The 12,933-nt window shown below is 39.8% G+C and overlaps 1 protein-coding gene across 2 annotated transcripts in view; it reads left to right on the top strand.

Moving 5' to 3' along the window:
- Positions 1-8,676, top strand: part of Prx2 (Peroxiredoxin 2) — a 60,833-nt gene extending 52,157 nt beyond the window's left edge. For both annotated transcript variants that reach the window (XM_070086915.1, XM_053793332.2), the window contains exons 4-5: positions 577-667; positions 8,325-8,676. In XM_070086915.1, the coding sequence (XP_069943016.1) occupies positions 577-667; positions 8,325-8,410 (177 nt within the window). In that variant the 3' untranslated portion in view covers positions 8,411-8,676. The remainder of the gene's footprint in view (positions 1-576; positions 668-8,324) is intronic.
- The last annotated feature ends 4,257 nt before the right edge of the window (positions 8,677-12,933 follow it).

The raw sequence follows: 12,933 nt of genomic DNA, 5'->3' as shown, positions 1-12,933 counted from the left end.
AAGTGAGGCGCGCTCAGGCCAAAGTGGACGCGTATGGTACGGAACGAAAAGCGCTGGTCGGGTTTTTAAGCGCTAGTCGAGGCAAAATTTTTGCGTTTAAATGAATCGCTAGTCAGATTTATCGTTAATCGATGCAATCGCTGGTTGAGGGTCCACTGTACATTATATACAGTATTGGTCTCTCAGGCCCCCAAATGTTAGTAGGAAAAGAAAAAAAATTGGAAAAGAAAAGAAAAAACTATAAAAACCGCTAAATAATGTAATGCGCGTATGTGGAATTCGTCGATGTTGCCGCCGCCACATCATTTTGGACAAACTTCTTGGCACTGTATCTCGGTAAGTACTGATCAGAAAATTTTTTTTTTGTCTTATTACCTTCACAAAAATATGCTCTTTAATTCTGTAAGAAAAAATAATTTTTTTTTTTTTTTTTTTTCAAAATTTCTTGGACACTGGAGCACCACTTCAGATTTTGGCCTTGGACCCTGAAGAGGTTAAATCAGGAGTGTGTGCACTTGTATATATTTGTCAGTGCAGTTTCAAGAAAGTTGAAATTTTCATTTTGTTTTCTTTTAGGCAACAATCAATGATTTACCCGTTGGACGTGATGTAGATGAGACTCTGCGTCTTGTGCAAGCATTCCAGTTTGTCGAGGAACATGGTGAAGGTAAGTTGTATGGTAATGTATTTTGATTTAGTATTAGAATTGGATATTGGGGCTGTGGCAAATTTTTTGCTGATACAGATATTTGATTTTAGGCAGATACAGTACAGAGACTCCTTTTGTGAGATATGTTTCAAGCTATACATTGGAAGTCCTACTTTTTCCTGGTCTGAAACTGAATCTGCAAGTTGTGGTTGTGGTTGTGTGTGTGTGGTTGTGTGTGTGTGGTTGTGTGTGTGTGGTTGTGTGTGTGTGGTTGTGTGTGTGTGGTTGTGTGTGTGTGGTTGTGTGTGTGTGGTTGTGTGTGTGTGGTTGTGTGTGTGTGGTTGTGTGTGTGTGGTTGTGTGTGTGTGGTTGTGTGTGTGTGGTTGTGTGTGTGTGGTTGTGTGTGTGTGGTTGTGTGTGTGTGGTTGTGTGTGTGTGGTTGTGTGTGTGTGGTTGTGTGTGTGTGGTTGTGTGTGTGTGGTTGTGTGTGTGTGGTTGTGTGTGTGTGTATGTATGTATGTATGTATGTATGTGTATATATATATATATATATATATATATATATAATAAACACACACACACACACACACACACACACACACACACACACACACACACACACACACACACACACACACACACACACACACACACACACACACAGTGGTCCCTCAATAATCGTCCATAATCCGTTCCTGGAAGTGGGACTATTATCGAAATGGACGATTTTCGAATCAATTTTCCCCATAAGAAATAATGTAAATCCAATTAATTCGTTCCAGACACCTAGAAGTATCAACAAAAAAAAATTTTTTACCTAAAAGATAGATTTACATGCACAAAAGAATGAACATTCAACATGACAGTTACCTTTATTGGAGGCTGTTGTTGTAATAAAGTTGGTAGAATTACCGACAATATGTAAAGTAAAAGGACACAAGTGCAACTAATGTGACATTTTATTGTGGCAACGTTTCGCTCTCCAGGAGCTTTGTCAAGCCGTTACAAACAATACATGGACACAGAGGGTATATATAGGCTCAGAGTGAGGTGCAATACTAGTGAGGTACCATTTCGATGTTAACTAGTGGTAGTAGTAGTAGTGACAAAAGTAATACAATATGGTAGAGCAATTAATTCGTACATGAGTAAAAGGATATAAAAACTATTACTTGGGTAACATAAAAATAGGTTGGACAAATATAGACTGGAAAGAGGCAGGTTGTTTCAGTGTTCACTCTCTGTAATGTGCTTTGTGTAGTATAACAGGAGAGACTATGTGATGGCAGGGTTTACTGTTTTCAGGAGGATTCTTGCTAAGACTGCAGAGATGGTGAAGCTGCCGTTGTTTTGTTTAATTGTATTCGAAACTGCGATCAGTGCTGATTCGAGGCACTTGCGTCTGCGGAAATTAGTTTCTTTGATCACTAATTGGGCGTCTCTGAATTTCATGAGGTGATTGGTGGAATTTCGGTGTTGTACACAGGCGTTGTGTAGCGTTGTTCAAGTTATCGTTCCTACATGCGTAAATGAGTTCACTGAAGAGCTCTTCAGATCATTAATTCTCCACGCATCAACACCACTCCCAACAAAGTTATAATTCTTCCCAACAGCAGGGAAGAGTATATGGAGAAAAAGAGAGAGGTTAAGAGAGTGGTGAAGCAATGTAAAAAGAGAGCAAATGAGAGAGTGGGTGAGATGTTATCAACAAATTTTGTTGAAAATAAGAAAAAGTTTTGGAGTGAGATTAACAAGTTAAGGAAGCCTGGAGAACAAATGGATTTGTCAGTTAAAAATATGAGAGGAGAGTTATTAAATGGAGAGTTAGAGGTATTGGGAAGATGGAGGAATATTTTGAGGAATTGTTAAATGTTGATGAAGATAGGGAAGCTGTGATTTCGTGTATAGGGCAAGGAGGAATAACATCTTGTAGGAGTGAGGAAGAGCCAGTTGTGAGTGTGGGGGAAGTTCGTGAGGCAGTAGGTAAAATGAAAGGGGGTAAGGCAGTCGGGATTGATGGGATAAAGATAGGAATGTTAAAAGCAGGTGGGGATAGTTTTGGAGTGGTTGGTGCAATTATTTAATAAATGTATGGAAGAGGGTAAGGTACCTAGGGATTGGCAGAGAGCATGCATAGTTCCTTTGTATAAAGGCAAAGGGGACAAAAGGGAGTGCAAAAATTATAGGGGGATAAGTCTGTTGAGTATACCTGGTAAAGTGTATGGTAGTTATTATTGAAAGAATTAAGAGTAAGACAGAGAATAGGATAGCAGATGAACAAGGAGGCTTTAGGAAAGGTAGGGGATGTGTGGACCAGGTGTTTACAGTGAAACATATAAGTGAACAGTATTTAGATAAGGCTAAAGAGGTCTTTGTGGCATTTATGGATTTGGAAAAGGTGTATGACAGGGTGGATTGGGGGGCAATGTGGCAGATGTTGCAGGCGTATGGTGTAGGAGGTAGGTTACTGAAAGCAGTGAAGAGTTTTTACGAGGATAGTGAGGCTCAAGCTAGAGTATGTAGGAAAGAGGGAAATTGTTTCCCAGTAAAAGTAGGCCTTAGACAAGGATGTGTGATGTCACCGTGGTTGTTTAATATATTTATAGATGGGGTTGTAAGAGAAGTAAATGCGAGGGTCTTGGCAAGAGGCGTGGAGTTAAAAGATAAAGAATCACACACAAAGTGGGAGTTGTCACAGTTGCTCTTTGCTGATGACACTGTGCTCTTGGGAGATTCTGAAGAGAAGCTGCAGAGATTGGTGGATGAATTTGGTAGGGTGTGCAAAAGAAGAAAATTAAAAGTGAATACAGGAAAGAGTAAGGTAATGATGATGATAAAAACATTAGGTGATGAAAGATTGGAGGGAGAGAGTATGGAGGAGGTGAATGTATTCAGATACTTGGGAGTGGACGTGTCAGCGGATGGGTCTATGAAAGATGAGGTGAATCATAGAATTGATGATGGGAAAAGGGTGAGTGGTGCACTTAGGAGTCTGTGGAGACAAAGGACTTTGTCCTTGGAGGCAAAGAGGGGAATGTATGAGGGTATAGTTTTACCAACGCTCTTATATGGGTGTGAAGCATGGGTGATGAATGTTGCAGCGAGGAGAAGGCTGGAGGCAGTGGAGATGTCATGTCTGAGGGCAATGTGTGGTGTGAATATAATGCAGAGAATTCGTAGTTTGGAAGTTAGGAGGATGTGCGGGATTACCAAAACTGTTGTCCAGAGGGCTGAGGAAGGGTTGTTGAGGTGGTTCGGACATGTAAAGAGAATGGAGCGAAACAGAGTGACTTCAAGAGTGTATCAGTCTGTAGTGGAAGGAAGGCGGGGTAGGGGTCGGCCTAGGAAAGATTGGAGGGAGGGGTTAAAGGAGGTTTTGTGTGCGAGGGGCTTGGACTTCCAGCAGGCATGTGTGAGCGTGTTTGATAGGAGTGAATGGAGACAAATGGTTTTTAATACTTGACGTGCTGTTGGAGTGTGAGCAAAGTAACCTTTATGAAGGGGTTCAGGGAAACCGGCAGGCTGGACTTGAGTCCTGGAGATGGGAAGTACAGTGCCTGCACTCTGAAGGAGGGGTGTTAATGTTGCAGTTTAAAAACTGTAGTGTAAAGCACCCTTCTGGCAAGACAGTGATGGAGTGAATGATGGTGAAAGTTTTTCTTTTTCGGGCCACCCTGCCTTGGTGGGAATCGGCCAGTGTGATAATAATAAAAAATAAATTTTTCAGCCGTCTTGTGGTCCGAACTGGCAGCCTCACCATGCCTTACCACACTGTGTATGCCAGTACGGTTCTAAAATCTCTCAAACCAGCCTTTGCTGGCCTTAAATTCCCTCTCATCACCACTAGTTGCAGGCAATTTCTTTACCAAATCGTCATTCAACTGCGTAGCCTTTTCACAAATAACGAAGTCATAAGAGTATCTCCTGCTAATTGTTTCTCGTTTATCCACACCAATAATAACTTCTCAACCTCTTCGAGTACTAGTGATCTCATTTTTGTCAGCATAGTTACCCCTTTTGCAACAACAGCATCCTTGATTTCCTTTTTCTTGGCCACTATGGAACATAAGGTTGTGTAGGGTTTCTTATACATCCTGCCCAGTTCGGCCACGCTTGTACCACTTTCATATTGGTCAATGATGGTTTTCTTAAATTCAATCATATTACTCACCTTCTTTACCACAGGCTTGGCACTAGCAGCTTTCTTTGGAGCCATGGTAGCTTATTTAGTACTTGCAAGCACTAAAATAAATGGAATATTATGAAATATTTTGCTGGAGCACGTGAAGGGACCTTCGCTCACAGGTAAACAATGCCAGACTGGCTGCTGCCATGGCTCAAGCCGTGGGTACGCGTCCCAGACGAACTACGACTCGCGAGTCAGCTTATGAAAAGCGAGTCCATGGCTCCAAAGAAAGCTTCTAGTGCCAGCCCTTTGGTGGTGATCACTTAACTCAGTGGTGACCTGTACTTAACTCAGTGGTGACTCCGTGGATTGAACCAAGATGGTGCCCAGAAGCGCTGAAAGGTATTTGGCAAGGTGGCCGGCTAGTCTGTGTGGTGCACTCCCTATGCCCGAAGTGATAGGCCGTAGTGGGATGCCAGGTTTGTGTGTCTTAGGAAGGCCATACAGGCGTGCTGGTTTCGGTTGACCTGGTAAAAGTTTAAGTAGTTTTTTGCCTTGTTCTGTTTTTTGTAAGATGCTACGAGCATCTTACAAAAAACTACTTAAACTTTTACCAGGTCAACCGAAACCAGCACGCCTGTATGGCCTTCCTAAGACACACAAACCTGGCATCCCACTACGGCCTATCACTTCGGGCATAGCGAGTGCACCACACAGACTAGCCGGCCACCTTGCCAAATACCTTTCAGCGCTTCTGGGCACCATCAGTCAAGCCCACCTCAAACACTCGGGTGACCTTCTCTCCTGAATTTCCAACCTGAATGTCAAAAACAAAAGCATGGCTTCCTTTGATGTCACAGCCCTCTTCACCAACGTTCCTACTGACGCTGCAATCAACATTCTGGGACAGAGGCTCACTGAAAACCATGACCTCCCTTTACCTCTTCTAGATTTCATCAATCTAGTGGAACTTTGTGTTAATTTCAACTTCTTCAAGTATCAGGACAACTGTTACAAACAGTGCTTTGGGATGGCAATGGGCAGCCCGCTCAGTGCTGTGCTTGCCAACCTCTTCATGGAAAACCTGGAGACTGAGAAATTCAGCACCCTCATTCCCAACACCGTTACTTGGCCAAGATACGTTGATGATGTATTGGTCTTTTATCCGAGACGTCTCAATATCCAGGCCCTTCTCAACAAGATCAATGCAGTTGAACCATCAATAAAGTTTACACTTGAACTCAAAAATGATGGCAAACTTCCTTTCCTCGACGTTCTACTATGCAGATCTCCCAACAGTGACAAACTTCTCTTCAAAGTGTATAGAAAACCTACCAACAAGGACGATCTTATATACTTTTATTCACACCAAGACACCTGCACTAAGAGAGGAGTCCTCATTGGCTTCTTCTTGAGAGCTCTTTGCATCTCCAGCCCTTGTTTTCTAGAAGAATGCACTTACATAACACAAGCCTTTACACGTCTTCAGTTCCCATCTTTCTTCATGCGAGATTGCAGACTCGAGGCATAAGCTATCCTCAACAAACCGCCCATGGAACAGCCCCGTAAGCTGACCTATACCTGCTAATCAGGTCTTCACTCCTACGTCTGCCAACATCGTTGCCTCCAGCACTGAGACAGATAATAGGATTGCTCCCATTACCTCTCATGATGTCATCCAGACGGCTAACAATATCCTCCATCCCAGCCCCAGGAAAGCAAACCCTTTGTCTCCTACTCCTGTCCTTCAAGCAGAACACCCTATCCATATACCTAACTTCTTACCTTCCTTGGTGTCGTTCGTCGTGACGTTTCCAGTAGTCGACTCACATTCGTCGGGTAGCCTCAATAACCTAGTTGGGTTATTGAGGTTAGGACTTTGGGTAGTTTCAAATTTAGGTTGGATAAGTACATGAGTGGGAGGGGTTGGGTTTGAGTGGGACTTGAACATCACAGTTTATTTCTTGGGTAGCATTGAAAATTGGGATGGGCAAATGTTTTGTTAGTGGGATGAATTGTAAAGGACCTGCCTAGTATGGGCCAACAGGCCTGCTGCAGTGTTCCTCATTTCTTATGTTCTTATAACGAGAGCTTCAGAACGAAGCCAACTCGGTGCACTGTTTACCTAGCTGTGGGAGCAGTTCTCTCCTGCTTTGCTTACATTTTTGACAGTAATTTGGCCAAATTTTGCTTTTCTAGTCATGGGTCCTAAGAAAGTAAGTGTAAAGGACAGTGCTGAGAAGAAAAAGATAATTTCCTTTTTTATTATTATTTATTTAGGGAACTAGAGCACATATCCAATTCCCTAGATCAAGAGCCTCTCACCAGTGTCAAGAAACCTTGATGCTGGTGAGGGACTTCAGTTCCCTAAATTATCAATGATAATACATAGTTATAATAATAATTATTACAATAACGATAGAGCTTCAGTTCCCTAAATTAATAATACATTATAACGAGAGCTTCAGAACAGTCAACTCAGTGCGCTGTTTACCTAGCTGTGGGAGCAGTTCTCTCCTGCTTTGCTTACATTTTTGACAGTAATTTGGCCAAATTTTGCTTTTCTAGGCATGGGTCCTAAAAAAGTAAGTGTAAAGGACAGTGCTGACAAGAAAAAAGAGGATGATTTCCATGGAATTAAAGCATGAAATCATAGATAAACAAGAGGTGTCTAGGTTTTGGGTTGGGGGGGGGGGAGCTGGCTCGTAAGTCGGAGCAAAAAATCGACCGATCGATGGCTTGTATCTCAAAAAAACTCGTACGTTGGGACACTCATAAGCCAAGGTTCCACTGTATTATTATATGTGTGTAAATAAACAATATTTTCACTTAAAATTTAAGTGGTAATTTTTTGGGTTATGGAATGGATTAATAAAATTTACAATTCTTATGGGAAAAATTGTTTTATCATTTAAAAAGCATCTTAGAATAGATTAAGCTCGAATATCGCGGTACCACTGTACTTGCTTATTACTTGGACTTCATGTAAAATAGAGGAACTGCATATACTTAATATACCCATTTCAGATGTACTCTTCTAGGAAAAAGTTGGCAGGAGCATAGTTGTTCAAACCTTTATTTATTATAGCATTCTACCATTTTTAATTCCTTCCTCTGTCCTGTAATTGCCTAGGATTGATCTTGTATTTAAATTGCCTAGACTTTTCCCTTTCCCTCAAATATAGGAAAATATCAGTCTTATTGTTTCACATTTTATTCTGTAAGATGTAACAGTTAACCTTTTGCTTTCCCACTTAAGACAAACCATCACAAGACTGGCTGCCAGCATTTATTTCCCCCCATCCTCTTAGTTATGTTGCAGGATACTAAATACATGTATATTGTGCCTCTTTTCTACTAGTTTGTCACCAGGAATTGTCATTCCATCTTGCTACTTCACTTCCCATATGCTTTAGTCTTACCTGGCTCCAGTTATACAAGCTCTAATTTGTAGTATGCAATAACTAAATTTGAAAGAAATCTGGTGTTTGACATGTTATATAAGCTGGTATTTGTAATAAGAACCTGATATACGAGTGTTCTTTACAGTTTGCCCAGCTGGATGGAAGCCTGGAGCTAAAACCATGAAGGCTGATCCTACTGGCAGCAAGGAATACTTCCAGAGTGAGAATTAAGAAATGAAGAAGAATGGACGTCTAGCTGCCTTAACATACATTAATGAACTGTGATTTTTTTCTCTTAAAATACTAAGTCATTTATTTCTAGTTACCCTTAATATGTGAAGCTTTTGCAGCTTAGCAGTTGAACTCAGTGGATGTATATTTTCAATATTAATATTTATGTATGTTATAAAATAGTACACATGGTAATACCTGTACTGTGTTAACTTTAGTACAGTACTTTAATGTATTTCTGGTAATTAAAATAAAGATTTAAAATACTAAGACTTTTAGTCAAATTCATTCAGAGTAGAGGTAATACAATTGGACCAGACTAATTTACTTGAGATTGCAGTCTAGTTTAGCTACTGATAGCTTATCAAAACCTATTTACAGTAGGGCCCCACTTATACGGCAGGTTAGGTTCCAGGCTACCGCCATGAAGTGGAAATCGCCGTAAAGTGGAACACCCTTATTTTCCACTCATAAATTCATATAAATACACCTACCATCTGACTTACGACCTGCTCGACATAAGACCAATCGACTTACGATCGTGTTTTCTATGCCAAATTTCTGGGAAATAAACAACTGTTTGTGTTGTACACAGTGTTTATCCTAAACCTTACAGAATAAAATACAGTACTAACAGCATAAAAAGTAAAGTAAAAAATGAAATACCAAAATAAAACAATAAAATAGTCATTACAAAAATGTGATGCTGATATTCAGTAGTAAGGTTCGACTTGCATCCATTTCGACTTACGACCAGTTTGTCGGAACCGAACTCGGTCGTAAGTCGGATGGTACCTGTACTAGGTAACAAGTTTACAATAACATATATTAAGTTAGCAATAGAACTAGGCATTAAAAAACAATAAAGTAAAATACACATATAGTACACTCATTACTTACCTTAAAATATTTGTAGTCTTAATCAAGGGTGAGATGAGTAGTATGTATGGTAGTCAGCTGGGCTACCATACCAGGCCATTCCACCCATACAATATTCTATGACATTTAACCCTTTGAGGGTCGACAGGCCCTCTCCGAGACTCGTTCTCAGTGTCGGCCAAATTTAAAAAAAAAAAAAAAAAAAATTTCTTATGAAAAGATAGAGAATCTTTTCCCGATCATAATGACACCAAAAGTATGAAATTTGATGGAAAACTTAGGGAATTATGCTCTCCCGAATTAGCGGTCTCAGCGATGTTTATGCATCTGCGATTTTGCCCACTTTGAGCCCCATTTTCGGCCAATTCCACTGTACTAGTCGACAAAAAACATGAATGTTTCGCTAGAACTCCATTTTTTCTATCGAACGAGTGCAAGAAACCACCCATTTACCAATTTCATCTATCCAGTACAGTGGTCAGAATTTAGCGATTTTGCCAATTTCACACAAATTTCAAAAGATGCCAATTTCCGAATAGGGTCCAGAATAAACAGACATTCCCTCTGTTCATTAGTCACATCTCAAGGCCCCTCTTACATTCTTTTGCTTTCCACTTTGAATTTTTATTCTCACAAAAAATAGAAGATTTACTGTTATGCAGACTACTGCATTAGTGTAAAAAATGGTATAAATAATAATGGCGCACTTGCAAAAGAATATTAGACTCGCCAGTTGACGCGTATTGGACGCTTGGCATGATTTGTTTACTTTTGAACTTTGGTAAAAATCGAACATTTCTGCTACTTTGAGCTCAATTTCAAGGTACTTTTCATTGTAAAACCAGTCAAAATCGTCTAAATTTCTGTAATATGCCTTCCATTCTATAAAATGAGACCAAGAAAACTATAGTACAACAATGAATACCATATGAAAATACAGTGCAAAGTCGCTGTTTTATTCCAAAAAAACGGTGTTTTTTTTCTCATTATGCACTGTGTCCTGCAGGATTTTCTTTATACTGTGCACACTGACCACATAGACCCATTCTTTCATATGTAGACCTACCAGCTTTCTCCCACTAGATTTGAGGGCGCTAGAATTTAGGCGTACTAGTACGTCAAAAACCCTGGAGCGTAAGCCGTACTAGTACGGCCGAAACCCTCAAAGGGTTAAGCATCCTAGAGCGATGAAATGCATATACAGTTCACTCAATACTTGCCTTAAAATATTTGTAGTCTTAATCTAGGGTGAGATGAGTAGTATTTATTGTAAGAAATCAAGTGTGGTGTGTATGGTAGCCAGCCAGGCCAACCCACCCACACATATTCTATGACGTTTAAGCGTCCCAGAGCGATAAAATGCATATACAGCTTACTCATTACTTACCTTAAAATATTTGTAGTCTTAATGTAGGGTCAGAGGTGAGTAAACAAAATAAAATGAATAAATGAGAGAGCGAGAGAGAATAAGTACATGAGGACACTCTTGGAGTTATGTAAACAAACCAGGTGAACGTGAGTTATGTAAACAGTGTACACTTCTGGTTTGTGTACAAGTTACATTGTGTACAAGTTGTCTCTACATTGACACGGAGGAATAAATAAAGAAGAACACTCCCATTCTCATGTAACACTATTTTTAGAAGAAATAAAGCTCTGAGTGAAGGCAATGGAAATAGTCACATGGACGTTTTTTGGGTTATCCTAGGTACTTTACACACATGCTGCTATGTATGATAATCTATGTAACTATTTGTGTATACCTGAATAAACTTGCATGCATACAAAAGGAATAATTTTTCTACAGTTACCCATCATAGATGGATTAATGAAAATGTGTATATTAACGTAATGTACGACATTTAATGAGACTCGGTGATGATTATTATTATTATTATTATTTATCATCATCATTAACATAGTGTCTCAAGACATAAGACACACTGATTTTAATGTGTACCTGCATCCCAGCACTGTGTAAGTTTATTTAGGTACAGGTATATATAAGTATAATTACCAGAGTATATATAAAGGAGGGGTTTCGGGATATTAGCAGTTTGGAGGGATATGTTGTGTATCTTTATACGTACAGTATATGTTTCTAAACTGTTGTGTTCTGAGCACCTCTGCAAAAACAGTGATTATGTATTAGTGAGGTGAAAGTCTTGAATGATGATGAAAGTGTTTTCTTTTTGGGGATTTTCTTTCTTTTTGGGTCACCCAAAAATATAAATATATATATACATATATAGACAGCAACCACCCAGGGAGGTACTACCGTCCTGCCAAGTGAGTGTAAAACGAAAGCCTGTAATTGTTTTACATGATGGTAGGATAGCTGGTGTCTTTTGTCTGTCTCCTAAATATGCAAAATTACAGGTATGTCTTGCTACTTCTACTTACACTTAGGTCACACTACACATACATGTACACGTTTATTTATACACACTCATCTGAGTTTTCTTTGATTTTATCTTAATAGTTCATGGTCTTGTTACTTTTCCTTTTATATCCATGGGGAAGTGGAATAAGAATCTTTCCTCCGTAAGCCATGCGTGTTGTAAAAGTCAACTAAGATGCCAGGAACATTGGGCTAGTAACCCCTTTTCCTGTAAAGATTACTAAAAAGAATAAGAAGAAGAAAATTGTCAAAGTGGGAAGTCTGAATGTGTGTGGATGTTGTGCAAATGATAAGAAAGAGATGATTGTGGATGTTATGAATGAGAAGAAGCTGGATGTCCTGGCTTTAAGTGAAACAAAGCTGAAGGGGGTGGGAGAGTTTCAATGGAGAGGAATAAATGGGATTAGGTCAGGGGTTTCAAATAGAGTTAGAGCTAAAGAAGGAGTAGCAATAATGTTGAAGGATAAGCTATGACAGGAAAAGAGGGACTATAAATGTATTAATTCAAGGATTATGTGGAGTAAAATAAAGATTGGATGTGAAAAGTGGGTTATAATAAGCGTGTATGCACCTGGAGAAAGAGAGATTTTGGGAAATGCTGAGTGAATGCATGGGGAGTTTTCAGTCAAGTGTGAGAGTAATGGTGGTTGGGGATTTCAATGCTACAGTGGGTAAAAATGTTATGGAGGGAGTAGTAGGTAAATTTGGGGTGCCAGGGGTAAATGTAAATGGGGAGCCTTTAACTGAGCTATGTGTAGAAAGAGATTTGGTAATAAGTAATACATATTTTATGAAAAAGAGGATAAATAAATATACAAGGTATGATGTAGCACGTAATGAAAGTAGTTTCTTAGATTATGTATTGGTGGATAAAAGGTTGATGGGTAGTCTCCAGGAAATACATGTTTATAGAGGGGCAACTTATATATCGGACCATTATTTAGTTGTAGCTACAGTTAGAGTAAGAGGTAGATGGGAAAAGAGGAAGGTGGCAACAACAACTAAGAGGGAGGTGAAAGTGTATAAACTAAGGGAGGAGGAAGTTCGGGTGAGATATAAGCGACTATTGGCAGAAAGGTGGGCTAGTGCAAAGATGAGTAGTGGGGGGGGGGGGGGTTGAAGAGGGTTGGAATAGTTTTAAAAATGCAGTATTAGAATGTGGGGCAGAAGTTTGTGGTTATAGGAGGATGGGGGCAGGAGGAAAGAGGAGTGATTGGTGGAATGATGAAGTAAAGGGTGTGAT

Source organism: Cherax quadricarinatus, chromosome 20 (assembly GCF_038502225.1).
Source record: "Cherax quadricarinatus isolate ZL_2023a chromosome 20, ASM3850222v1, whole genome shotgun sequence".
Classification (NCBI taxonomy): Eukaryota; Metazoa; Arthropoda; class Malacostraca; order Decapoda; family Parastacidae; genus Cherax; species Cherax quadricarinatus.
This window is presented reverse-complemented; position numbering and strand designations above follow the sequence as displayed.